This window comes from Salvelinus namaycush, chromosome 37 (assembly GCF_016432855.1).
Source record: "Salvelinus namaycush isolate Seneca chromosome 37, SaNama_1.0, whole genome shotgun sequence".
Lineage (NCBI taxonomy): Eukaryota > Metazoa > Chordata > Actinopteri > Salmoniformes > Salmonidae > Salvelinus > Salvelinus namaycush.
The window spans coordinates 10,398,599-10,426,172 of NC_052343.1; the positions used below are offsets into that span (position 1 = coordinate 10,398,599).

General features: G+C 41.2%; 2 protein-coding genes across 2 annotated transcripts in view; one reads left to right on the plus strand and one right to left on the minus strand.

Annotated features, from left to right (window-relative positions):
- LOC120031415 (gamma-aminobutyric acid type B receptor subunit 1-like) overlaps positions 1–14,295 on the plus strand; it is a 28,712-nt gene extending 14,417 nt beyond the window's left edge. Inside the window, exons 10-18 of the mRNA XM_038977154.1 lie at positions 5,358–5,508; positions 5,969–6,101; positions 6,379–6,495; positions 8,488–8,595; positions 10,896–10,989; positions 11,632–11,759; positions 13,005–13,133; positions 13,422–13,565; positions 14,005–14,295. Of these exons, the coding sequence (XP_038833082.1) occupies positions 5,358–5,508; positions 5,969–6,101; positions 6,379–6,495; positions 8,488–8,595; positions 10,896–10,989; positions 11,632–11,759; positions 13,005–13,133; positions 13,422–13,565; positions 14,005–14,295 (1,295 nt within the window). The remainder of the gene's footprint in view (positions 1–5,357; positions 5,509–5,968; positions 6,102–6,378; positions 6,496–8,487; positions 8,596–10,895; positions 10,990–11,631; positions 11,760–13,004; positions 13,134–13,421; positions 13,566–14,004) is intronic.
- A 3,637-nt stretch (positions 14,296–17,932) lies between these two features.
- LOC120031280 (tumor necrosis factor-like) lies at positions 17,933–19,785 on the minus strand. The gene is made up of 4 exons (XM_038976960.1): positions 19,382–19,785; positions 19,244–19,292; positions 19,046–19,105; positions 17,933–18,658 (listed from the first exon to the last, which is right to left on the minus strand). Exons 1-4 carry the CDS (start codon positions 19,598–19,600, stop codon positions 18,219–18,221), a joined length of 768 nt encoding a protein of 255 aa, XP_038832888.1. The 5' UTR covers positions 19,601–19,785; the 3' UTR covers positions 17,933–18,218.
- Positions 19,786–27,574: the final 7,789 nt, after the last annotated feature.

Genomic DNA, 27,574 nt, shown 5'->3' on the forward strand with positions numbered 1-27,574 from the left:
GGCTTTAAAAGCAATCATTTGGGCCCTCATCCTCCTTCACCCAGAATGAGTTTACACCCACAGCCCAGTGGCCAGACCATGGCAGTCGGGAAAGCCTGACCCCACCCACTCTTCTTCACTTTGGGAAAGTTAAACATCCAACACAGTCTGCAGAGAAATGCTATTACTGTTGATTTGCTTCAGCCACACCAAGTTAAATGTTGTAGTTCAGTTGTTTACTGGCCCAGTCCTCCCTGGAGAGGTGACACACTTGTGCCTGGGCTTAGAATTACTGCACCGCTAGTCAATCGTGCATGCTGGGAGGCCAGAGAGAGGGCACCGTTGTAGACTTTTAAGGAAACGATTTGTTGCCGAGGCTTAGCTTAGCCTCTGAGGGGAGCGTGGCCAATGGGTCCAATCAGAGATGACTCTCTGTCCTTCACAGGGCTGACTTACTGTAGGGCTAAGTTTGGTGGTATTACTGTTCTGTAGTGTGACAGGAGTGAGCTTGGTGTGATGTAGGTTTACAGAGGTGAGGATGGTTTGTTCCAGAGGTGATGGAGTGGAGTCTAGTTTTCTGGAGAGTGATAGAGGTTAGTTTGTTATAGAGGTGATGGAGTGGAGTCCAGTTTTCTGGAGAGTGATAGAGGTTATTTTGCTATAGAGGTGACAGTGTTAAGTTTAGTTGACCTGCACACTCTTAGAAAAAGGGTGCCAAAGGGTTCTTCAGCTGTCCTTATAGTAGAACCCATTTAGGTTCCATGTAAAACCCTTTTTGGTTTCAACCATTTTGGGTTCCATGTAGAAACCTCTGTGGACAGCCGAAGAACCCTTTTAGATTTTAGATAGCACCTTTTTTGTATAGTAACAGAGGTGAGTCTAGTTTACTGGAGAGTCACAGCCCAATGGGCAAAACTGGTTGCCACGTCATTTTCCACATCATTTCAACAACAACAACATCAAAAAAGACGTTGAATCAAAAAGTCATCAACGTTTTTTCACCCTACTTTTAACCTAAATCCAATGGTGAAATTCTTTGTTGATTTCATGTTGTATTCACGTTAGTTGACGACTCAATCAAATGTAAATAAAAACTAGACATTGAACTGACGTCTGTAACCAGTGGGAGAGGTACGAGGTTAGTTTGTTATAGAGGCGACAGTATAGTTTTTTGCTATAGACATGACGGATTTGAGTTTAGTTTGTTCTAGAGTTAACAGAGGTGAGTTTAGTTTGTTCTAGAGGTAATGAAGGTGAGTTTAGTTTGTTCTAGAGTTAACGGATGTGAGTTTAGTTTGTTCTAGAGGTAACGGAGGTGAGTTTAGTTTGTTCTGCAGGTAACAGAGGTGAGTTTAGTTTGTTCTAGAGGTAATGAAGGTGTGTTTAGTTTGTTCTAGAGGTAATGGAGGTGAGTTTGGTTTGTTCTAGAGGTAACGAAGGTGAGTTTAGTTTGTTCTAGAGTTAACTTCTCTAGGGTAGGGGGCAGCATTCGGAATTCTGCCTGCTTCTCGGGCCCAGAAGATATGATATGCATATAACTGGTAGATTTGGATAGAAAACACTCTACCGTTTCCAAAACTGTTACAATAGTGTCTGTGAGTATAACAGAACTGATTTGGCAGGCGAAAACCTGAGAAAAATCCATTCGGGAAGTAGTTTCTTTTGTTGGTTTTGTAGATTTTTATTCAATGCCATTACAGTATCCATTGACTTAGGACTCAACTTTCAGTTCCTATGCCTTCCACTAGATGTCAACAGTCTTTAGAAATTGTTTCAGGCTTGTATTCTGAAAAATGAGGAAGTAAGAGCAGTCTGAATAAGTGTCACAGAGCTTTTTCATGCGCGAGACCGAGAGAGTGCCTTTCTTGTTTACATTTTATATTGACGACGTTATTGTCCGGTTTAAATAATATCGATTATTTAGGCTGAAAACAACCTGAGGATTGAATATAAACATCGTTTGACATGTTTCTATGAACTTTACGGATACAATTTGGATTTTTTGTCTGCCTGTTTGTGGATTACTGAAGAAAACGCGCGAACAAAACAGAGATTTTTGGATATAAAGAGACTTTATCGAACAAAAGGAACATTTATTGAGTAAATGAATGTCTGCTGAGTGCAACCATATGAAGATCATCAAAGGTAAGGGATTAATTTTATCTCTATTTCTGACTTGTGTAACTCTTCTACTTGACTGGTTACTGTTTGTAATGATTTGTCCTCTGGGCTATGTTCTCAAATAATCGTAAGGTATGCTTTCGCCGTAAAGCATTTTTTAAATCTGACACCGTGGTTGGATTCACAAGAAGTTAATCTTTAAACCTATGTAAAATATGTTTTGTTTTCAGAATTTTTATAATGAGTATTTCTGTATTTGAATTTGGCGCCCAGCAGTTTCACTGGCTGTTGAAGAGGTAGGACGCTAACGTCTCACGTACCCAAGAGAGGTTAACAGAGATGAGTTTAGTTTGTTCTAGAGTTAACAGAGGTGAGTTTAGTTTGTTCTAGATTTAACAGAGGTGAGTGTAGTTTGTTCTAGAGGTAACAGAGGTGAGTTTAGTTTGTTCTAGAGGTAATGGAGGTGAGTTTAGTTTGTTCTAGAGGTAATGGAGGTGAGTTTAGTTTGTTCTAGAGGTAATGGAGGTGAGTTTAGTTTGTTCTAGAGGTAATGGAGGTGAGTTTAGTTTGTTCTAGAGGTAATGGAGGTGAGTTTAGTTTGTTCTAGAGGTAATGGAGGTGAGTTTAGTTTGTTTTAGAGTTAATGGAGGTGAGTTTAGTTTGTTCTAGAGTTAACAGAGGTGAGTTTAGTTTGTTCTAGAGGTAACGGAGGTGAGTTTAGTTTGTTCTAGAGGTAATGGAGGTGAGTTTAGTTTGTTCTAGAGGTAATGGAGGTGAGTTTAGTTTGTTCTAGAGGAAATGAAGGTGAGTTTAGTTTGTTCTAGAGGTAACGAAGGTGAGTTTAGTTTGTTCTAGAGGTAACGAAGGTGAGTTTAGTTTGTTCTAGAGTCAACAGAGTTGAGTTTAGTTTGTTCTAGAGGTAATGGAGGTGAGTTTAGTTTGTTCTAGAGGTAATGGAGGTGAGTTTAGTTTGTTCTAGAGGTAATGGAGGTGAGTTTAGTTTGTTCTAGAGGAAATGAAGGTGAGTTTAGTTTGTTCTAGAGGTAACGAAGGTGAGTTTAGTTTGTTCTAGAGGTAACGAAGGTGAGTTTAGTTTGTTCTAGAGTCAACAGAGTTGAGTTTAGTTTGTTCTAGAGGTAATGAAGGTGAGTTTAGTTTGTTTTAGAGGTAATGGAGGTGAGTTTAGTTTGTTCTGTAGGTAACGAAGGTGAGTTTAGTTCGTTCTATAGGTAATGAAGGTGAGTTTAGTTTGTTCTAGAGGTAATGAAGATGAGTTTAGTTTGTTCTAGAGTTAACCGATGTGAGTTTAGTTTGTTCTAGAGGTAACAAAGGTGAGTTTAGTTTGTTCTGGAGTCAACAGAGGTGAGTTTAGTTTGTTCTAGAGGTAATGAAGGTGAGTTTAGTTTGTTCTTGAGGTAACGGAGGTGAGTTTAGTTTGTTCTAGAGGTAACGGAGGTGAGTTTAGTTTGTTCCTGAGGTAACAGAGGTGTTTAGTTTGTTCTAGAGGTAACAAAGGTGAGTTTAGTTTGTTCTAGAGTTAACAGAGGTGAGTTTAGTTTGTTCTAGAGGTAATGGAGGTGAGTTTAGTTTGTTCTAGAGGTAACGAAGGTGAGTTTAGTTTGTTCTAGAGGTAACGAAGGTGAGTTTAGTTTGTTCTAGAGTCAACAGAGTTGAGTTTAGTTTGTTCTAGAGGTAATGAAGGTGAGTTTAGTTTGTTTTAGAGGTAATGGAGGTGAGTTTTGTTTGTTCTGCAGGTAACGAAGGTGAGTTTAGTTTGTTCTAGAGCTAATGAAGGTGAGTAGTTTGTTCTATAGGTAATGACAGTGAGGTTAGTTTGTTTTGCAGGTAACAAAGGTGAGTTTAGTTTGTTCTAGAAGTAATGGAGGTGAGTTTAGTTTGTTCTGCAGGTAACGAAGGTGAGTTTAGTTTGTTCTAGAGGTAACTGAGGTGAGTTTAGTTTGATGTGACATTAGAGCGTTGGACTAGTAACCGAAAGGTTTCAAGATCCCCGAGCCGACAAGGTAATCCCCGAGCTGACAAGGTAAAAATCTGTTGTTCTGCCCCTGAACAAGGCAGTTAACCCGCTGTTCCTAGGCCGTCATTGAAAATAAGAATTTGTTCTTAACTGACTTGCCTAGTTAAATAAAGGTAAAATAAAAAATTGGGTCTGCTGTGGATGTGATTGTTCTCTTAACTCTCCTATTCTCCATTCTGTTTACCCTTTGTCGAATTCCTCCCTCACTTTCGCGCTCTCTTCACTGTCGCCCCTAACAACCACTTTAGCTCAACTGTCTTCCTAATCGCTGTGGCAACTATTACAGGGCTTGGTCTCCATGGCAACACCCTGTCCTGATTCCTTGATCAAGGATGGAGGAAGGTTTAAACAGTGCAAACACTTCAGCTGTCAGGACAATGCTCGTTCGCTCTTCAATGCACAGAAAAACACACATCTTCAAACAGTCTTCAAACAGCCGTCACTGTTCTCAGACAGCATGTCTCAGATGTCACTTCAGGCAAGTCAGTGGTGTGATATCGCTGAAACCGACAAAAGAAATGTGAGCGCCCTGGTATTGTGACACCCCTGGGGCTCGACACGGTGTCACCCTCTTCCTGACATGGACACGTCCCCACACACTGACACAAGTCACTGTCATCACCCTTACGTAAGGACACAGTGACACCCACACTCTGAGCAGCTGTCAGGATCTGCAGTCAGGGCTGGATTTAGACAGACAGGAGAGAAATCGGAGACAGATAGTCAGTCAGCTGCACTTTCAACCATCTCCAACCTTGAAAGAACCCATGGCTATTTATTTGTTACTTTTTAGTTCTGCACATGTTTTGAGATAATTAGGGTGAACACGTCCTGATTTCCACATCTATCCTCCTTTATTCTCAATTTCTGTACCTTGTCGGTCATTGAATGAAATCAGTGAGAGCAACACAATAATGTATACTGGTTACTGTGTAAATTGATTGTGCCAATTTCATTTGATCCTTTAGGTTAGTATCTGTAGAGGTTACTGAGCATAGTGCCCTCCCTGATTTTCAAATTTGGATTTTGATCTTAATTCAAAACATAAATGTCCTTTTGCCCAGTTCTGTTCTGAGTGACATCAAGTACAGTACTGTAGACAGGCATAATCTGCCCTTAGAACTCTCTGTCTCTTTAAGGCATGGATGGACTAACCTCTGTCCTGCCTCTCTCTCTCTCTCCCTCTCTCTCTCTCTTTCTCTCTCTCTCTCTCTCTGTTCAGGTGCCGGGCCCCCGGCTGACTCGACAATAGTCATTGAGGAGTTTAGGTACCTCTCTCAGAAGCTGTTTGCTGCTGTGTCTGTCTTCGCTGGCCTGGGCATCCTGCTGGGCATCGTCTGTCTGACCTTCAACATCTACAACAGCAACGTGCGGTGAGATTAGAACTTCATCTTGTACATTTAAGCAACACCGTCATTGTAGATAAGAATTTGTTCTTAACTGACTTGCCTAGTTAAATAAAAGTTAAATTCAAAAAAATATATTTTTTAAAAACACTGGCTACAGCAAGCAATTCACCAACAACTTCATTGGCAATCCCGCTGGGTTGAGTATGATTGTCCTCCTGGTGGGTCCTGCTTGTAGGTCTCCAGATGGCTGTGGGCAAGTCATATTCACGTTTATGTGGACATATGTCATAACACTTGGCGTAACTGTCTCCAATCCATGCAAAATGCCTCATCACTTTACATTCAGTGACAGACGATGTCATGTCTATGACATTATTTTGATGCTGTAAAGTGTTGCGGACAGTGCACGTGAAACAGTCCCTTTGTGGGTTTTGTCTATGTTCTCTGGCCTTTCTTCATACCCTCTTTGTGTGTGTTGTGCCAGGTACATCCAGAACTCCCAGCCCTACCTGAACAACATGACGGCAGTGGGCTGTATGATGGCCCTGGCTGCTGTGTTTCCCCTGGGGATCGACGGACACCACATCCACAGGTCCCAGTTCCCTGTGGTCTGTCAGGTAACACAGCTAAAGCCGTGGGAATAGGTGGTTGTCGCCATCTTCTAGTGCTACAGTAGATGGATGTGCTGTAATGGCTTGTCAGGAGAAATGATTTCACTCTCTGCCTCTCTATTTCTCATATTCCTTAGCTCTCTCCTTATCTCTCTCTCTCTCTCTCTCTCATCTCTCATTATCAATACAATTTTGCTTAATTGGCATAATAAAAATAGCATTTGTATTGCCAAAAAAGTAAAAATATTGAATCAACAAAATCTCTCTTTCCCTCTCTGTCTAGTTCCGTCTGTGGCTGCTCGGCCTGGGCTTCAGTCTGGCCTATGGCAGCATGTTCACCAAGATTTGGTGGGTACACAATCTCTTCACAAAGAAGGAGGAGAAGAAGGAGAAGAGGAAGGTAAGCCTTTTAAGAGGGCTAGAGGAGGGAACAGGGAAGCTCCAGAGTCTACAGTACTGAATGTGTGGTGCTGGCAGTTAAACAATCCCCTTCAACTTTAGAGTAAGGTTACATAAGCCTCTGGGAGATGTGCTTTGCTCTGCATGTTAAAGTATCTCTGTATATTCTCTACTCTGGGATATACTGCAGTAGAGTAGAGTACAGTAGAGTACAGTAGAGTAGAATATAGTACATTAGAGTAGAATAGAGTACCGTAGAGTACCTTAGAGTAGAGTACAATATAATAGAGTAAAGTAGAGTACAGTAGAGTAGAGCAGAGTAGAATAGAATACAGTAGAGTAGAGTAGAATAGAATACAGTAGAGTACAGTAGAGTAGAATACAGTAGAGTGCAGTAGAGTGCAGTAGAGTAGAATAGAATACAATATAATACAATAGAGTAGAGTACAGTAGAGTACAGTAGAATACAATGGAGTAGAGCAGGGTAGAATAGAATACAGTAGAGTACAGTAGAGTAGAATCGAGTAGAGTAGAATAGAATAAAGTAGAGTACAGTAGAGTAGAATAGAATACAATAGAGTGCAGTAGAGTACAGTAGAGTAGAATATAATACAGTAGAGTACAGTAGAGTAGAGCAGCGTAGAATAGAATACAGTAGAATACAGTAGAATACAGTAGAGTAGACTAGAGTACAGTAAAGTACAGTATAATATAATACAGTAGAGTACAGTAGAGTAGAGTAAAGTAGGGTACAGTAGAGTAGAATACAGTAGAGTACAGTAGAGTAGACTAGAGTAGCGTAGAGTACAGTAGAGTAGAGTAGAATATAATACAGTAGAGTACAGTAGAGTACAGTAGAGTACAGTAGAGTAGAGGAGAATATAATACAGTAGAGTAGAGTACAGTAGAGTAGAGTAGAATATAATACAGTAGAGTACAGTAGAGTAGAGTACAGTAGAGTACGACAGGCTTGAAACAGAGACGGGAGTCACACAGACACACGTACGCGCACACAAATGCACGTGCACGCATGCACTGACACACACACACACACACACACACACACTCACACTCACACTCACACTCACACTCACACTCACACGCATACAGAAAGATACCGACACACACACTCATATCCGTGATGCGCACACTATCAACTTGATTGCGTGTGCACATGTGTGTCCTCTCTAAGACAGTGTGTCCTGAAGCTGGGAAAACACTGCGTGTGTGCGATGTGTTGTGGGAATTCTTCTAAGACCTAATCAGAAGAATGAGAGATTAAGCCATTTATGGAGCATTTATGAATATGTATGAGTAAGTTCCATGTGGAAATCCAACCTTGGGGGGCTTTATTAGTTGAACCAATACAAGACGAATCAGGTTGACTTTCAACTCTCTTTAATGGCCATGCAAGGGCAATTTGCCAAAGAGCTCTGTGAAAGTACTTTTAAAAAGTTTCCTAGTCAGAATATGGCAAGACTAGTGAAGGCAGTCAAATCATTTCATGCACTTGAAGAGAAGAGGTGACAAGGTCTATGTGATACGGTTTGGTTATGCGTGGGGTGAACGGTTGCAGGGCTAGAAGTAAGCCAGAATTAAGTGATGGAAAATGAAGAAGCATGTTGTTTATTATGCTTACATCATTGTTGGACCACGTTTCTTCTTGATATGTTACTCATTCAAAAACCCCTGTTGTGCATATAGCATCCACTGCCTAGTAACTCCTCAATTTACACTTAGAATATTTGAACGTTATTGTCTAAATGCCAGTGAATTTATGTGTGCTTTATTTAACCAGGGAAGCCCATTGACATCAATCTCTTTTTAAAGGAAGCTCTGATAACTTAAGTTTTCTGTGCTGATACACGTATACAATACTGTACTCTGTTGGCAGTTTATCTACTGTATGCTTGAGCCCTTTCATCCTTGTTTGTGGACTCACTGCATTACCCTTGGTCCTTGGATTGTGATTGGTTCTCCTGTATCCCTGCAGCACCTGGAGCCATGGAAACTCTATGCAACAGTTGGAGTGTTACTAGCCATAGATGTCCTTTCACTCATGATTTGGCAGATTGTGGATCCATTACACATCACAGTGGAGGTACAGTGACACTGTCATATCGGTCGTACCCCTGGACTTTTTCCTAATGTTGTTGTGTTACAGGCTGGATTCAAAATAGATTTTTTGTCAATACCCCAAAATGACGAAAATGAAAACATGTTTTTAGATTTTTTTGCAAATGTATTGAACATTTTATACAGAAATATCAAATTTACATAAGTATTCACACTCCTGAGTCAGTACTTTGTAGAAGCACCTTTGGTAGCGATTACAGCTGTGAGTCTTTCAGGGTAAGTCTCTAAGAGCTTTCCACACCAGGATTGTGCAACATTTGCCCATAGTTCTTTTAAAAATTCTTCAATTCTGTCAAAATGGTTGTTGATCATTGCTAGACATCCATTTTCAGGTCTTGCCATAGATTTTCAAGCAAATTTGACTTGGCCACTAAGGAACATTCACTGTCTTCTTGGTAAGCAACTCCAGTGTAGAGTCGGCCTTGTGTTTTGGGTTATTGTCCTGCTGAAAGATGAATTCATCTCCCAGTGTCTGGTGGAAAAAAGACTGAACCAGATTTTCCACTAGGATTTTGCCTGTGCTAAGCTCCATTCCATTTCTTTTTTATTATGAAAAACTCCCCAGTCCTTAATGATTACAAGCATACCCATAACATGATTCAGCCACCATTATGCTTGAAAATATGGAGAGTGGTACTCAGTAATGTGTTGTATTGAATTTGCTCCAAACAAACTTTGTATTCAGGACAAAAAATATAATTGCTTTGCCACTTTTTTCAGTATTACTTGTTGTTGCAAACAGGATGCATATTTTGGAATATTTTTTATTCGGTACAGGCTTCCTTCTTTTCACTCCATCAATTAGGTTAGTATTGGGGTGGAAGGTAGCCTAATGGTTAGAGCGTTGGGCCAGTAACCGGAAGGTTGCCGGATCAAGTCCCCGAGCTGACAAGGTAAATATCTGTCGTTCTGCCCCTGAACAAGGCTGTCATTGTAAATAAGAATTTGTTCTTAACTGACTTGCCTAGTTAAATGATGGTTAAATAAAAATTGTGGTGTAATAACATTGTTGATCCATTCTCAGTTTTCTCCTATCCCAGCCATTAAACTGTAACTGGTTTAAAGTCATCATTGTCCTTATGGTGAAATCCCTGAGCGGTTTCCTTCCTCTCTGGCAACTTGGTGTATTGATACACCATCCAAACTGTAAGTTAATAACTTCACCATGCTCAAAAGGGATATTCAATGTCTGCTTTTTTCATTTTGACCCGTTTACGAATAGGCTTCTTTGCGAGGCATTGGAAAACCTCCCTGGTCTTTGTGGTTGAATCTGTGTTTGAAATTCACTGCTCGACTGAGGAACCTTACAGATAATTGTATATGTGGGGTACAGAGATGAGGTAGTCATTCAAAAATCATGTTAAACACTGTTATTACACACAGAGTGAGTCCATGCAACTTTACTCCTGAACTTATTTAGGCTTGCCATAAAAAAGGGGTTGAATATTTATTGACTCAAGACATTTCAGCTTTTCATTTTTTATTATTTTGTAAACATTTCTAAAAACAGAATTTCACTTTAGGCCAGTGACCAAAAATCTAAATGTAATCCATTTTAAATTCAGGCTGTAACACAACAAAATTCCGTATTCGAAAGGCACTCGCACATCTGATCTTTTTTTGCAGGGGCATGGTAACAGTTGAATAACATGAGAAAAAATAAGAAACCCGCACACCGCTCTTGATGGTATCACTGTTTTTTAATTAGCTTTTACGTATCGGCCACACGGCCTTCGTCAGGCTGTAACACAACAAAATGTGGAAGAAGTCAAGGGGTGTGAATACTTTCTGAAGGCACTGTACTCTATGTGGTATTAGCTTTCGTATGTTAGCACTGTCACATGTCTAGTGTTCAACAAAAGATTATTGCTTTGATGTCAGTCATCTTATTGTTCATTTACTTTCTAGTCAGTTTTAAAGTTAATGATTTGCGGATATCACACGGAATGTCGTTCACTCTGTCTCCCGTTCTCTCTCACTTTCCCTCTGACTTCCTCTCTCCCTGTCTCTCTCCCTCTCTCTCTCCCTCTCTTTCTTTCTTTCTTTCTTTCTTTCTTTCTTTCTTTCTTTCTCTCTCTCTTTCTCTCTCTCTCTCTCTCCCACTTTCTCTCTCTCTCTCTCTCTCTCTCCCACTTTCTCTCTCTCCCACTTTCTCTCTCTCTCTCTCTCTCTCTCTCTCTCTCTCTCTCTCTCTCTCTCTCTCTCTCTCTCTCTCTCTCTCTCTCTCACACACACTTCCTCCCCCCACCCTCTCTCTCCGAGTAGAAGTTCACTAGGGAGGCCCCTAAAGGAGACTTGGATGTCCTGATTCAGCCCCTCCTGGAGCACTGCACTTCAGAGAAGATGAACACATGGCTCGGTATCCCTCCTCTATTCCTTACTCCTTCTCTCTTATCTGTCCTTCTCTCTCTCACTCCCTTGTTCCCTGTTTTTTTCACTCTCTCACTCCCTCAATCCCCAGTCCATTCATTGTAAATTAAACACTCCTCGTATCTCAGCCCCCCACATTAGCTTTCTCTCTTCTTTTTTTGTCTGACCCCACTTTTTCCTCCCCTCCTCTCACTCACTCAAGTCAGTCATTCCCTGCCTTTATCTTTCCCTCATATGCTTTCATTTTATCTTCTCCTTTCATTTGTCTTTCTCTCACTATTGCCATACTGCCTCTCGTCCGGACAGTGGCAGCTCTTCTGAATGCATAATACTGTCAAATTCAAATAATACGGGTCACAAACTGTGCCATTGCCCCATAGCATTCCCTCTCTGTGCTATGCGAATATATTGTCACCCCACTGAGCGACGTAATGAAAGAACAATGGACACTTGGACAGAAGAAATAAAGGGGGGATATGCATTACCTTTAGTCAACTGCCTAACATCACTCCATCGTCTTCGCTTTCCATCTCCATCTCTCTCTCTCTCTCTCTCTCTCTCTCTCTCTCTCATTCTCTCTTTCTCTCTCTCATTCTCTCTCTCCCACTTTGTCTCTCTCTCTCTCCACCAGGTGTAGTGTATGGCTACAAGGGACTGCTGCTGTTGCTGGGGATATTTCTGGCCTACGAGACCAAGTCTATTTCCACGGAGAAGATCAATGACCATCGAGCCGTGGGGATGGCTATTTACAACGTGGCTGTGAGTCTCAACCATCACAGGGGGAGTGCTCTGGTTTCCGCTCTGCATTTTAGGCAGTCCATCGAGCGAATGAACTCAAAGCAACAATTAACTATTGATAGAAAGGTAGCAGGGGCTAGGCATTGTCTCAGTGTGGACATGAGATTCAATCATTTATTAGTGCATAATGATAACACACGGCTAAGACTTGTTATTTCTGGTGGTAAGCATGTGCTCATAAATGTATTTTTGGAAGACATATTTTTGGCGCTAAAGAAAAACGTTAGTGCTATACTTAAACAATCATTTGATTTGAATCGGTGAAGGATCCTCACCAATAGAGGTATTTAAGCTCCACTTTAACTGATATAGCAGAGATAACATACAGTACCATTGCACCATCTAAGTTTTGCAAACAAGTAGCCATAGCCATTCGGTAACCCTCACACAGGTGAGCAAATCCATGAAATGTCTGGTAATGTAGAGTTTTGCTGGACAAACCACTGCTCTTACACAGGCAACATGTTTTTATAACTTTAGCTTTAGGCTGGGTTTCTATTTCTGCGCAACAATGTGCAAACATTTTAGTACTCTCTGAACAGGGATTTACATAATTGCCTAAACTTGCCCAGATTCCCATCTCAAAACAGCTTAATGAGGAACCGAAACACTTATGACTGAAAACCACAGTTTTACTTCTTTTGACTGCTCATTTGCTGTGGGGCGGTTATGCAATTATGAAGTACATACAGTCATTTTTTTTTTTGCTAAGCAGAGGAAAGAACATTTAATTGATCAATCATTCATATAGCTTGATGAAATCGTTAAACACAGCTGCAGGTCTGAACAAAGGGAAAGCTTAGATGTTGATTTAACCATTTTATTTAATTGTGTATATTTCGTGGTGTAATACACAGAGATAAATTATACAATTTATTATACAATGGTGCCCCATATGAGGTAGAATCCTTTAAAATGTCAATATTTATTGTATCTGCAAAGGCCTCCTTGTTGGGAAGCAGAGAGCTTTTGTAAGGCTTGATATTGTGATGATGTGCCAGGATGGTACTGCTAACCTGCTACTTCATCTATGACTTTTTAATGATGTTTTCATATGAGGAACCTCGTTGGAATGATAAGCAGTTGCCAACCGCTTTTTGAGATCTTATTTTCCTCTCTCACCTCTCTCTTGATATTTACCTCTTTGTTTCTCTCAATCTCTCGCTCTCGCTCTCGCTCTCTCTCTCAATCCCCCCGTCTCTGCAGGTGTTGTGCATGATCACGGCTCCCGTCACTATGATCCTCACGTCACAGCAGGACGCTTCCTTTGCCTTTGCCGCTCTGGCCATAGTGTTCTCTGTCTACATCACCCTGGTGGTGCTCTTTGTGCCCAAGGTACAGTATACTGTATAGAACAGGGCTGTGTCCCAAATGGCACCATATTCCCTTTATAGTGCGTTACTTTGGGCCAGGGCTCTGCTCAAAAGTAGTGCACTGTATAGGGAATAGGGTGCCATTTGGGACGTAGCCTAGGACTGAGTCATTTAGCAGCAGTATTTAATGTACACTTGCATCAGCACTCGAAACAGTCTCAATACTTTCTTCAATGTTAACATTTCCAAATTCACATATAGTATATGGTTCTTCTCTGGCTGTGTAGAGTAAAGCTCTATTCTATTCTAGATGCGCAGGCTGATTACGCGTGGTGAGTGGCAGTCAGAGCAGCAGGACACGCTGAAGACCGGCTCATCCACCAACAACAACGACGAGGAGAAGTCTCGCCAGCTGGAGAGAGAGAACCGTGAGCTGCAGAAGATCATACAGGAGGTACGGTACACACTTTATGATGCACCTTAGCTGTCAACATAGAATCACAATACATCTAGATTGAAATATGTCTAATACGTATAATATACAGCTGAATTATTGGAACTAGTAATCAATCATTCAAGCAATCTTTATCATACAGGTGGTACTACAATACACACTCACTTTGATACCATAGATATCAAAATATAATCAAAATGCATTTATTAAAATACATCTAATACGTCTGAATTATTTGACCTAGCAATCAACCAATCAATCTTTCCAATCATTAATTTGTATTATATTTTACTAAGAGATACATTTGGTTTGATTAATACATGATTAATACATGATGAATACATGTCTAATTCATGCTCAATTAATGCGTAATAAAGGATTCCTCTTTACACATGAGTGTCCAGTATTAATAAGACCTCTTCCTCTTCTGTGCTCTCAGAAAGAGCAGAGGGTATCGGAGCTCCGCAACCAGCTGGTTGAGAGACAGGCCCTGCGCAACCGACGACGGCCCTCATCCGGCACCAACCAGAACCACAGCAACCCGTCCCCGCCCTCTTCCCAGCCAGACCCCAAGTCTCTCCTGCCCCCACCCGGTTACCCCAACCCCGCGTCGGACAATCACTCCTCCTTACCCCCCTCCTTCTCCAACTCCTCCAACCTGTACCAGGCGGACAGCAAGATAAGTCGCAACCACTGTCACAACAGCCAGATCCCCCTGCTCTACAAGTGAAGGGGTGGGGGGGTGGTGTGCTAGAAGAGCCCAGAGCGTACAGAGGAACGAACACACATGGAGGCACTGTGACTTTCACTTGTTATGGGAAAAGAGCACAAGCTACTGACATTGACAGAGTGAGTGGAGGCACACGACGGCAGAGGGCTTTTCCATTCACTACAGGCTGCTGTGAGGCGAGTCACCCCGGGTAACACCAGTCTTTCTCACAGTCTATCTCACTGTGGGAACCTGAAGCACTTGTGACTAGTACTACGAGTTATTGAATAAGAGACAAGCACATCCCAGAGTAACCCTCAGTCTACTTGTGGAGACAAAAAAATGGACAGATCTCCCTTTTTCATTCCTCCTCTTTCCTCCTTCCCTTTGTTTGTTTTCTCGTTCTGTTGTGCAGATGTATCTAGGGTCTCCGGGAGGACTTTGTGTACTGTGTGTGTTTGCTTCTTTTTGACTCCCGTCTCTGCCTATTTGTCTTCGGTTTGTTGAAATAGCGAAGCACATGTTAATTGATTAATATTGTTATTACATAATGTATGATATGTTATGTCATGGATTCAGTGTTGTGCCCTATATTTAGTTCAATATTTTGGGGGGTAAAGGGGTGGAAACTGTTCAAATGCAATGAGAGTGGAAAAAACCAGCAGAGTTTCCCAGTGGATTCAATTTACTGGATTTCATATCAAAACGCCATCGAAACTCAAAGTGTAAAGTCAATCTAACTGAAAGTGAAATGCCAACATTATAGCCATATGCGGTAGAGGGTTTTGGAACGGACAACCCTCATTTTGGGACAAAAGCAAGATTTTTGTGGATTTTTGGCTGTATACATATTCAAGTACAGCTTTGTATCTTCAATCACTTGTTTGCTGTTGTATGCTCTTGAATATATGAAACCCATTTGATAAGGAAATAGTGTAATATGATATGTAACCTAATCAGTATTCTATGTATCATCCTTTTGAACGTTTTCAATTGGACTTGAATGAATATGTTCCCACAATTAGAGTTTTCTTGGACACATCCTAGATATTGAAAGGAAGCACACCCGCCTGAAGATTTTAAATGGCATATTTATTATGCATCATTCTTCCCACCCTTTTTATTTTCTTTGTCAATAACTGTTTTTCCTTTAAGACAATCTGAATATAAATGTAAATGTGAGTGTACATGCCTGTCACCCGTTGGTCTTATATTTGACATTTCTTCCGAAATGCCCCTCCGATTTTATCTTTGTACAAATACGTTTGTGAATGTGATGACGAAGACTATATGTAACGGTTTAGTAAAGGATTCTGACATGCGTATACGACAGTTAATATATATGTACAATCTCATTCATTAGCAATTCGTCAAAATGTATGAAGCAATGATATAACACAGCTTTATTGGCAAGTAACGTAAGAGACTTTACTTTTCCAAATAGCATTATCTCATGTTGCACTATAGTACAAAACAAAGTTTCAGGTCGGGATTTTGTTGCCGTTCTAATAACATACTGTAGCTCAGGGTATAGGAAAGTGAGATATACGACCTCTCCATAGGAAGTTATTGGGTGGAATAGTCAATATTTATTAACTGTACATGGAGGACACTGGGTAATATTGTAATATATGTATGCGAAGATTATTTAGAGAAATATACTCTTGCACATGTATGAATATACACTGAGTGTACAACACATTAGGAACACCTTCCTTATATTGAGTTGCAGCCCCTTTTTACCCTCAGAACAGCCTCAATTCGCCGGGAAATGGCCGTACAAGGTGTTGAAAGCATTCCACAGGGATGCTGGCCCATGTTGACTCCAATGCTTCTCACAGTTGTGTCAAGTTGGCTGGATGTCCTTTGGGTGGCGGACAATTCTTGATACACACAGGAAACTGTTGTGAAAAATCCAGAGCGTTGCAGTTCTTGACACACTCAAACCGGTGCGCCTGGCACCTACTACCACACCCTGTTCAAAAGCACTTAAGTCTTTTGTCTTGCCCATTCACCCTCTGAATGGCTCACATACACAATCCATGTCTCAGTTGTCTCAAGGCTTAAAAATCCTTCTTTAACCCTTCTCCTCCCATTCATCAACACTGATTGAAGTGGATTTAACAGGTGACATCAATAAGGGATCATAGCTTTCACCTGGATTCACTTGTTCAGTCTATGTCATGGAAAGAGCAGGTGTTCCTAATGTTTTGTACATGCAGTGTATATAACTGGATTTGAAGATATTTGTATACACTATATTTACAATTTTAAATGTTGATATAATATCAGATTATATGCATTCAAATATATGGATAATCATAGTAAAATAAACCCATTGTTTTTCACTGAATTGATGTGTATCGGGTTATGTGTCAATTGGACTAATAAGGAACATCATTTCATTTAAACACCCTCATAAACCCTGAAATACGACAAAACACTTCATTATACTTTGAATGGGCATTTTATGACAGACAATATGTGGTATCATAACCATGTCCAAAGGGACAAGCATGTCACACACACAGCTGTTTTAACCACTAGATGTCACCATCAGGTAATGACACCCAAGGGATTCTGTTGTTTATTCATCTAGAATCTACATTCATATTGAACGATAGCCCTCCCAGGATTAAAAGGACTTTCAGTCCCATACAATGTGCTTCCACTTCATCATTTATTGACCTATTAACCAATGGGTATTGGTGTCATTTCGTATCAAAAGGCAATTTGAACTCAAAGATTGAGATCGTAATATGAGCTATACAGCCTGAGGATGTTTGTGGGACAAACACATTTTCTCATGCACATACAGTATTTCAGCTCAGATGTTTACAGCCTGCCACCCAACCACCTGACTGAAAACCTATGATGCTTTCAAGAAGGAGGAGGAGGAGGAGGAGGAGGAGGAGGAGGAATAAGGTCAGTGGGGGGAATCCCCAGACATGGCTTAAGGCATATGTGGGCCCTCTCACTTGACACAGCAGGAATAAAAAGGGAATTTCCCTTGCATCATTGGGGATGCCCTTTGTATTACAATTTCTGGCGCAAGCTGCTCAAGAACAGATGTAGGGCTTTAATTCAATCTGCATTGCAGAAGTTCAGCGTTATAGAGTGATTGAAATTTAAAGGCAATGTTCCCGCGTTAGTGGAGACAGCGTTCATGATAAACGCTGCACATGTCGGCTCAATCTGAAATGACCTTTACATGTCTATCGCGGCGTCTGTAACGCTTCAACTTTACAGAATGAATAGAGCCCTTAGTGTTCATTTACTGCTAAAGTCAAAACCTATTTACCCTCAACCACATAAGACAGTTGGATATGTCCAGACCAACGTCTCCCCCCCTCCCCTCCAAACTGCACAATTAAATATAATCAAACTTTGAGTCTCCTAAAGTTGAGAACATTTGGAATTTATTACAGTTGATTCAAGCACTCTGAATAGGTGACAAATAAAATACACACAATCACATTTAAATAAACATAGTACATAGTACATTAAATAAAATAACTTAATATTGTAGCAATGTATCCTGATAGGCCTAGTATAGGCTGCTGCTAGACTTATCTGAATCAAAATAACTTATACTACAGTACTCCACAGTAGCCTACTGTATTTTCATATAAATAATAAATATCATTTTTTTAAGTTAATATGTATTTCCATATAAATAGTAAAAAAACAAAAAGTAAGTTAATATAAATAACTCAAAGTCATAATATTATTTGGTGCAAAATCTACAATACAGAGAATGGACATTCATCATGTATGGACAAACAATAATACTTTCTTAAACTTTTTCAGTTTACAAATAACCATTAAGATTAGACCTATCTCCTTTGAGATTGCTCAGTTACCATAAAATTGCAAAACTAAAATAAGAGTTTTAACGTAAAACTGTTTCAACAAACATTCATCTCTGGCCTGCCTCTCTCTCATCATAGTGCAAACACACCAAAAAAGTTCTTGCCGTGCTCTGGCTCCACATCGGTCAGTCGATTGGTCTCAGTCCACAGTTTGTCCCCTTCATTCAGCTGAAACACTGCACTAAGGTAAACTGCATTGTACCAGCCCTCGCCGATATTGGACTCAGCATTACCGTAGTTTTGTTGACAAACTGACCTTACCCCGCTAAGTAGATTAGCCTTATCCCCGATGGAGTCCGAATAGCGACAAATAACGTGACTCAGAGGAGTGGTACGCTCGCCCGGGCCGTTGCACTTGACCCTAAACGAAGCCTGGCTGTAAACGAAGAAGAGCCCAGTGTGTGGGATGAGGATTTGGTTCCCTTGTAGCTTGAACCCGCCCTGGGAAAAGGCCTGGCCGTCATCCTTTCTCCACTGCACTGTGTCAGCGGTAAGATTAGGATTGTATTCACCTGGCATTAGAGGGAAGAAAGGCCCATTGTTACAACTTTGAGGCCCCAGGGTCCAGCTGGTAGCTATTTGTTCTTACAAAGTTCTTGTCAATTTACTCTGGTGGCAACAAGAGACAAGCTAATGATTAAGCAACTTCCTTGTGTTGTGCTTTAATTTTTGTCAATGGAAATGTTTGAAAAAAATCCCAGGGCTTCGCCAATAGAAATACTTACTAACCCACTAGACACTGTTTTAAACCTTAAACCTTATTTTTGAATGGGGATGTTTAAAAAGAATCCCCTAGCTTCTACAATGGAAAAACACTAAGACATACTAGCCCACTAGACATGTTTTAACCTTCAACAGACACAGTCCAGGCTGGCTGCAAAAGGCTATAGGTCACTCACCCTCTAAATGGATGGCTGCTTTTGCATTGCCGGCAATCTGCTTCAATGTATGGTGGGTATCTGAGGAAGAGAAAAATATTAGTCACGGATAACACAAGCAAAAGCCATGATGTTGCCTACAACAGGTAACCTTTAATTAAAGCAATTACAGTGAGAAGAAATTCAATGAAAAAGGGCATCTGTCAATCAAATAATCACCTTTTGCGCCAATGAGTATCTCCAGCTGAGGCTCCATTCCGTCCTGCATCTGTGAGATAAACCAAGAGGATGTTAGTTGATTGTACGGTCCTCTATTTCAGAAATGTGGTAAATATTGGCCCCATTAGAGTTCCTTACCGTTGCCAGTCTTCCATGCTGACACCAGGCAAAGAGCAGGGCTGCTGCCGCACATAAAGCTGCTACTAAGAGGACCCCACAAAGCCTCCATAGCCAACCTCTGGAGGCCTTTCTCTCAGCAACAGCTGTCACCGTTGTCTTGTACACAGGGCCACTGTCCACAAGGCTATTTTCAAGGCCCCTCTCCATGTCGACAGTTGTCATCGCATACCCCTCCATACTTCTGTTGAATGAGGTTCAAACTCTTGACTCTTGGCTCTTGACTCTTGACTCTTGGTGGCAGTGGAAAAGTCTAGCAACTGAATATTTGCCCGAATATCTCCTAAATATCTTCTTTGTTTTTACAGAGTTGTAGCTTTGTTTTTGTAGAGTTGTAGCAAAACATAGGTGTCCTGTGTTTTGCTCGTTTGTTAGAATGGACTTCTGCCAGAAGCCCTGTCGTTTTTATGCTCGGCCTGCTACTAGCACAAAAGGGGAAACTCCAGTGATGTCACCCAGTGAGTGGAGACATAGCAGAGAAGCACCAGACTGTGGAGAGATGGTTATGGTTCAAAGGAAAATAAAATCCACAGACCAGCTCTGCCAAACTGGGATTCCAATGGGTAGGTGTGGTTGCAGAATGGGGTTAAGGCAAAACAGGACATGCAACTTGAAAGTGAATTACTTGTGCAACGATGTAGTTTTTTATTTGGTAACCAGAATGTACAGCAACTTCTCTGCTATATACTGAAACTGCATTGACATAAAACAAGGAATTCTCAATAAGTCACACGTGTATTTATTGTGTAATTACACAATGCATGTGAATACCATTAAACTCCATGGTATCTTTGCTACTTAATGTAAAGTGTAGCAAAGCCACTTTTGACTTGAACTTTAGTTGGTGATTTTTATTCAGTCTTATTCACCAGCTGTTTGTAATGCTGTATGTCTAGTAATAGTCGTACATTTCAAATAGTAAACAATTATGATATTTATTGATTACATAGAACTTGCTGCACTGAAGTTGTTAATAACTGGATGTAAAGTGAATGCTTCTACACAACCACAATCACAATACATTTGAGGGTATACAAGGACAGGCTCAGGAGAAACAAAAAAAATATCCCTCTTTTTGTTTCAGAACTGGTTTGTACATAACCCTTACCAAACCCCCCTACAGGTTTTTGACTTTTCTTTATTGACCCAATCTGGCTTCCGTATTTCGCTGCCCTCCCTGACTGGTTGAGCGAGTTTGGAGCATAACCCGGTTTATTTGTGGGATTTCCATCACCCAGAACTGAGTTTTATTTGCATATTGTTTCATCATCTAATTTCTGTTTCTGTTAGTGATAAACAAGCACTGTATACCTTCAAAACATGGCTAAAACTATAATTTTGATATCATATATGGAACGCATTTGCATCCATAGCTCTGTCTATGAATTTGAGAGTGGTTATACTTAAGTTTGAATTCTCTGTTGTTTCTTGCTTTCTTTTTTATTCCTTTTTTTTGTAAAGTGTATTGAGGCTTTTGTTAAATGCACTTGAAATAAACTGTGATTTGATGATTTACATTTCTCCAGTCCCAGTCCTTGGCTGTCTACCAAAACAAGTAACTGGGGTGACCAGACCGAGCCGCAGACTGCAGCTTAAATGTAGTGTATAGGGGCAATGTATCACTGCTGGTAAAGGTAGTTTGGAGCACTGCCACGTAACACTGTTTTACATGCACTGTGTCACTGTTTCCTTACGTATTCTTACGTGCAAATACAAGCAATATAGGTATGACCATCAGGGAAGCTTGGAGTATGGTCACAGTTTTTTATGTATTGTCATTCAGTCATAATACTTGAGAACTGTCACGTTGCTATAAAGGGTCGGGAGCCAGGCGCAGTAATGCGTAATAGGGGTTTCTATTTCCCAAATTACAGCGTGCCGTATAAAGGCACGGGGACGAAAACCAAACATCCATGTTACAAAAACACAGGATTGAAACCCAAACAAAAGAGCGAGGAGTACCTCGAATAAATACACATGCGCACAATGATTAACACACGGGACGAGACCCGTAATCATCTGGCAATCCACAAGGGCACGAAAGCCAAAACACACAGCACAGGTACTCACACGCACCAACGGACATTGTAACAATAACCGACCCCCCAATGGAAACCACTATATACAAATACTAATCCGTGGGAATAGGGGACAGGTGTGTGTGATGAAAGGTCCAGAAGGATCCGTGACAAGAACTGAGATCTCACCTCTGATTCATCTCTCAGATTGATTTATCTATTCCTATGTTAGTGTGTAGCAATGTTTCCAAGACTATGACTACCTGCAAATACACGCCAACCGCAAGATCTTGGAAAGAGCAGGGAAGCATTAGGTAATACTTCAGGGGTCATCTGAAATATAATACAGGAACCTCTCATACTGAATTCTATTGAGGAAAGAAAGAGACCTTTTGATTGTGAGGAACATAAGTATTGTGATAAAGGGAGGAAAGATCTACCTGAGACTTCATATCTCGATGCCCTTCTCTCTGCCCTATTAGCAATACCGTCACCTCAATCCTTCCACCCCTCTCTGTAGCAGGGCCATGGTCCTGCCATGGTCCTCCATCCTTCCACCCCTCTCAGTAGCAGGGCCATGGTCCTGCCATGGTCCTCAATCATTCCACCCCTCTCTGTAGCAGGGCCATGGTCCAACCCTTCCTCTCTCTGAAGTTTCAACATTACCCACCACTATCTCTGGCCCTCAAATACTTTGTGGCGGCAGGTAGCCTAGCAGTTAAGAGCATTGGACCAATAACAGAAAGGTTGTTGGTTTGAATCCCCGAGCAGACTAGGTGATACATCTGGTGATGTGCCCTTGAGCATGGCACTTAATGTTAGTTGCTCTTTATGAGCATGTATGCTAAATGACTAAAATATAAAAAGCCACCCATCCCCGATTATGTAATGATGTAATTGGCCCTATTTTGGATTCACCTATCTGTGACTGAAAGCTGGGTCTCCTGCCAGAACAGTGTATTAACTTTACTAGGTATTGGCTTGGGGTCACATGGTTCAAGTTTAGGTCTCATCAGGACTCATCACGTGGACCTTGATCACAGAACCAACTGGATATTTCATGTCCATCCAAGTTACCTCAGGGATTACTTATAGGAACAGAGAAGCAGGCTTTTTCCAACTATTTTATCTGTTTATGTACTAAGATGGCAGTGATACATATCCTTAGGGACGTCAGAGGGGTGATTCATACTGTTTCATCTCCCATTGTCTGAAAGAGCATTTGGGTCATTGTTGTCAAAATTGTTATGATTGTTATCAAAATTCTGAAAACATTTTTGTAGTTAAATGCAGATCGTCTCATGAGGTAACACACTCAAATATTCAAACATACTGTATAATGTCACCTTGTTGTGTACAGAAACAGTCAAACACACTGGCTAATAGTTAGCACAGTAAAGTAGTTATAGTGGATGATAGTGTCAGTGACTTGCAGTCAGGGTAGGCAGGGTAGGTCGTGCTTATCCTGTGATAATCTGTCAGGAAGTCTATGTGTAGCTGGTGTATAGGAGTCAGGCGCAGGACAGCAGATATGAGTAAATAAACATATTTTACTCAACATATAATAAATGCACTACAAAAACAGAGCCCACAATAACGGACCTTCCTACATAGAAACAATCACTCACAAACAAACATGGGGGAACAGAGGGTTAAATAATGAACAGGTAATTGGGGAATTGAAACCAGGTGTGTAAGACAAAGACAAAACAAATGGAAAATGAAAAGTGGATCGGCGATGGCTAGAAGGCCGGTGACGTCGACCGCCGAACGCCGCCTGAACAAGGAGAGGGCCCGAACAAGGAGAGGGACCGAACAAGGAGAGGGACCGACTTCGGCGGAAGTCGTGACAGTATCTAATTTTTAAAAAGCTGTTACGAAAAGCCAAATAAAAAATACAATTATATAAAAATTGACATTCTTTTTTACAAATCTAATGTTTTTTCTCAATTATTCTGGAGGTTTTTATACTCAAAATCGCAAAATGTGCTAAAACTACATCATAACATCAGGAAAGGCGCCAGAGTATGCATGCCTTCCTTCCCGTCCACTGAAATCCATTTTCGTGACATCCAATTGGTAGTTACAGTCTTGTCCCATTGCTGCAACTCCTGTACGGACTCGGGAGAGGCGAAGGTCGAGAGCCATGCGTCCCCCGAAACACGATCCTGCCAAGCCGCACTGCTTCTTGACACACTTCTCGCTAAACCCGGAAGCCAGCCACACCAATGTGTTGGAGGAAACACCTTACAGCATGCGACCATGGTCAGCGTGCATGCACCTAGCCCGCCACAAGGAATCTCTAGAGCGTGATGGGACAAGGACATCCCGGCCGGCCAAACCCTCCCCTAACCCGGACGACGCTGGGCGAATTGTGCGCCGCCTCATGGGTCTCCCGGTCATGGCCGGCTGCGACACAGACTGGAATCGAACCAGAGTCTGTAGTGACGCCCCAATGTAAGATGTACACAATTGGATGTGTCTACATATTTTGGAGCTTGCATACGTTGAACTGAACAAATCTAGCTAGCAAGCAAAAGCAACCTGACAAATGAACACCATACTGCACCTCAAACAATTTTCCAAGATGGATTTCTAAGAAAAACTTGGTCAAGTTCAGAGAGGGAGACCAACATCTGCACTCCCTGACCTTCATCAGAAGAAGAGACAGAAAGTCTTCAGAATTGGGCAAAGAAACTATGCTGATGGCCTCTGGATATGATACCTGGCTGTCAAGGCATCAACCGGATTTCTGCTGTTGGTCTAGGGGGAGATTTTCAGCTAAACTGAGGCACTCTTTTGTGTTTTGCAGAATAAAATAATGAAAATGGGGTTCTGCTGTGCATGTATCAGGGAAACAATGAAAGTTGTGGATGCCCAGGGACAAGAGTTTGACACTTTCTATGATCGGTTTGAGGAGAAATGCACCACACTAGGCCTTACAGACACAGCAAACCGGAGCAGACAGCTTATGAGAGGAGAGGAATGTTTTACAACATTTTGGACAACATCAGTATTCAAATAAAAGCCAGCTTTGATCATTTTGTCATCCTTGGCCCTCATGCCAATCGAGACTGAGAGCCTTTTCAAACTCAAAAAGAATAAAGAAGACTTCTACAATGTTGTCACTGAGAGGTTTACCCTGAAGGACAGACGAATGGACTTCATTTACAAGTAAAGGTAGGCTGAAATGCATTTTCCTTAGCAATTTGCAGGTTAGTCTACTGTTAAATGAACATGAGAATAGACAACATCCCTTTGATGCATTTGATTTATCAAGCTAGAATTATGTTTTGATTAGACACATTTTTCAGTCATTTCGATTGTTGACATGGACATTTCGTGAGAACCTTATTTATTATATATGTGTGTAATAATATTTCACATAATATTAATATGTATGTGTGGTTGTTGCACGCGCCACGCACAGTGCATTGGAAGAATTGTAAATCCATGATGAAAGGCTATGGGGTTTGCATTGCAAACTACTCGGATTAAATGTGTCCATATATTGGTATTTTAGTGCCACCTATTGGTTGTAACTGTGGATGCTACATCGGTCTATGGATGAGCTGAGTTGAGCAGTGTGTCATTTTGTCGGATGATATGAAATATGCCGCCATCAGAGGCTATCACTTGTGTGTCTTGGTTACATTGGTATTTACATTTGGTAATAATATTTGTCAATTTAGCCTATGTCACTCTGGTTGTTGGAGCCATCTGTTGTTTGGTGGACTTGGCCTTCATCAAGGTTTATTTGTGAGTAAATCTGGCTTTTATAATAGCCAGTGCCTACCCAGCCACTGACCTCATCGCACGTCACTATCCTGTGTCTCATGGTCCTCACATGACTGAAGGACAGGCTCATCATCTGTATTTGTCATGTGGTTCATTCATATGATCTGTTTGTAGATAAATGAATTTCAACTACTCGGAATGTAACTGTACTTTAGGATGAACTGGCTGAGAAAAGCAGGAAGTAGGTCCTGAAAACAGGAGTTGAAAGAAAAAATGCTCAGGAAGGAAACCACAACAGTAAGGAAGTGATAATCAACTATTGCTTAAATTCTCACGAAAGAAGGAGCAAATATCCCTGTATTGCAGATCAGCAAGGACATCACTTTGTTTCATCACCAAACCTGATTGAAATGATTTCATCAATCAGGAGGGATGGAGGTAGATTCAGTTCATTTCAGACGATGGTGAGTATAGTCCCGTGCTTTAGGACATGAAAGGATTAGGACCTGTGCTGCTTCCTGTGTGAGATAGGGTCATACTCTACTAACGCCGTAGAGCATGAACTTCCAGGAGCGAGTGACTGCATTGATGTTTACAGAGAACGACGGGGTGTTGTCCAGCGTCACGCCAAGGTTCTTTGCACTCTGGGAGGGGAACACCGTGAAGTTGTCAACCGTGATGGAGAGGCCCTGTAGTGGCCAGGCCTTCCCCGGGAGGAAGAGCAACTCTGTCTTGATGAAGTTGAGCTTGAGGTGGTGGGCTGACATCCAAGCTGAGATATCTGCCAGGCATGCAGAATTCTGTGTCGACACCTGGGTGTCGGAAGGGGAAGAAAAATAGTTGAGTATCATCTGCATAGCAGTGATGGGGTAAAATCACTGAGAAAGCCAAGCCAGAAAAAAATTAACATATTACAACCAATCTTTTGTGATAATTGTGTTGTTTGCTCTGTAACCTGTTAGTTCATATACTTTGCGACTGTGATATACAGTGCATTTGGAAAGTATTCAAACCCCTTGACTTTTTCCACGTTACAACTTTATTCTAAAATGGATTAAATAGTTTTTTTACCTCATCAATCTACACACAATACCCCATAATGACAAAGCAAAAACAGGTTTTTCGAAAATTTTGCAAATGTATTACAAATAAAAAACTGAAATATCACATTTTCATAAGTATTCAGACCCTTTACTCAGTACTTTGTTGAAGCACCTTTGGCAGAGATTACTGCCTCGAGTCTTCTTGGGTATGACGCTACAAGCTGTTTCATCAGACCAGAGAATCTTATTTCTCATGGTCTGAGAGCCCTTTGAGTGCCTTTTGGCAAACTCCAAACTCCATATGCCTTATACTGAGGAGTGGCTTCCATCTGGCCACACGAGGCCTGATTGGTGAAGTGCTGCAGAGATGGTTGTCCTTCTGGAAGGTTCTCTCATCTCCAAAGAGGAACTCTGGAGCTCTGTCAGAGTGACCAAAGGCCCTTCTCCCCCGATTGCTCAGTTTGGCCGGGCGACCAGCTCTAGGAAGAGTCTTGGTAGTTCCAAACTTCTTCCATTTAAGAATGATGAGGACACTGTGCTCTTGGGGACCTTCAATGCTGCAGACATTTTTTGGTACCCTCCCCTGTGCCTCGACACAATCCTGTCTCTGAGCTCTACGGACAATTCCTTCGACCTCGTCAACTGTGGGACCTTATATAGACAGGTGTGTGCCTTTCCATATCATGTCCAATCAATTAAATTTACCACAGGTGGACTCCAATCAAGTTGTAGAAACATCTCAAGGATGATCAATGGAAACAGGATGCACCTGAGCTCAATTTCAAGTCTCATAGATCTGAATACTTATGTAAATAAGTTATCTGTTTTTAATTTTTAATAAATGTGCAAAAATGTCTAAAAACCTGTTTTCGCTTTGTCATTATGGGGTATTGTGTATAGATTGATGAGGAAAGCAATTAATTTAGTACATGTTAAACTAATGTGGAAAAACTGAAGGGGTCTGAATACTTTCCGAATGCACTGTATAGGCCTAAGGACAAGAAAATAAGAAGAAACAGTGGCAGAATAAATTCAACCACACCTTTGTTTTAATCACAAAACCGGAGAACAACCTCTGTCCGGTGAAGTCCAGAAAGCATATGACGTGGCTGTCCATGGTTCTGATTTCTGTGTGTGTGTGTGCGCATTCGGGCAAGTAGAAAAAACATGTTGACTCCCCCTACTTGTAGAGAAACGCCAATGCCATCCTCCTCTCTTTCATGTTGACGAAACGGTCTATCACTCTGTCATACAGTACACGCTTTACATTTTTGTTGTCCTTGGCTACCTGGCTAAAATGGTTGCTTGCTTGTCTAACTTCCTTTCATGGGCAACATTAGCTACATATTTTATTT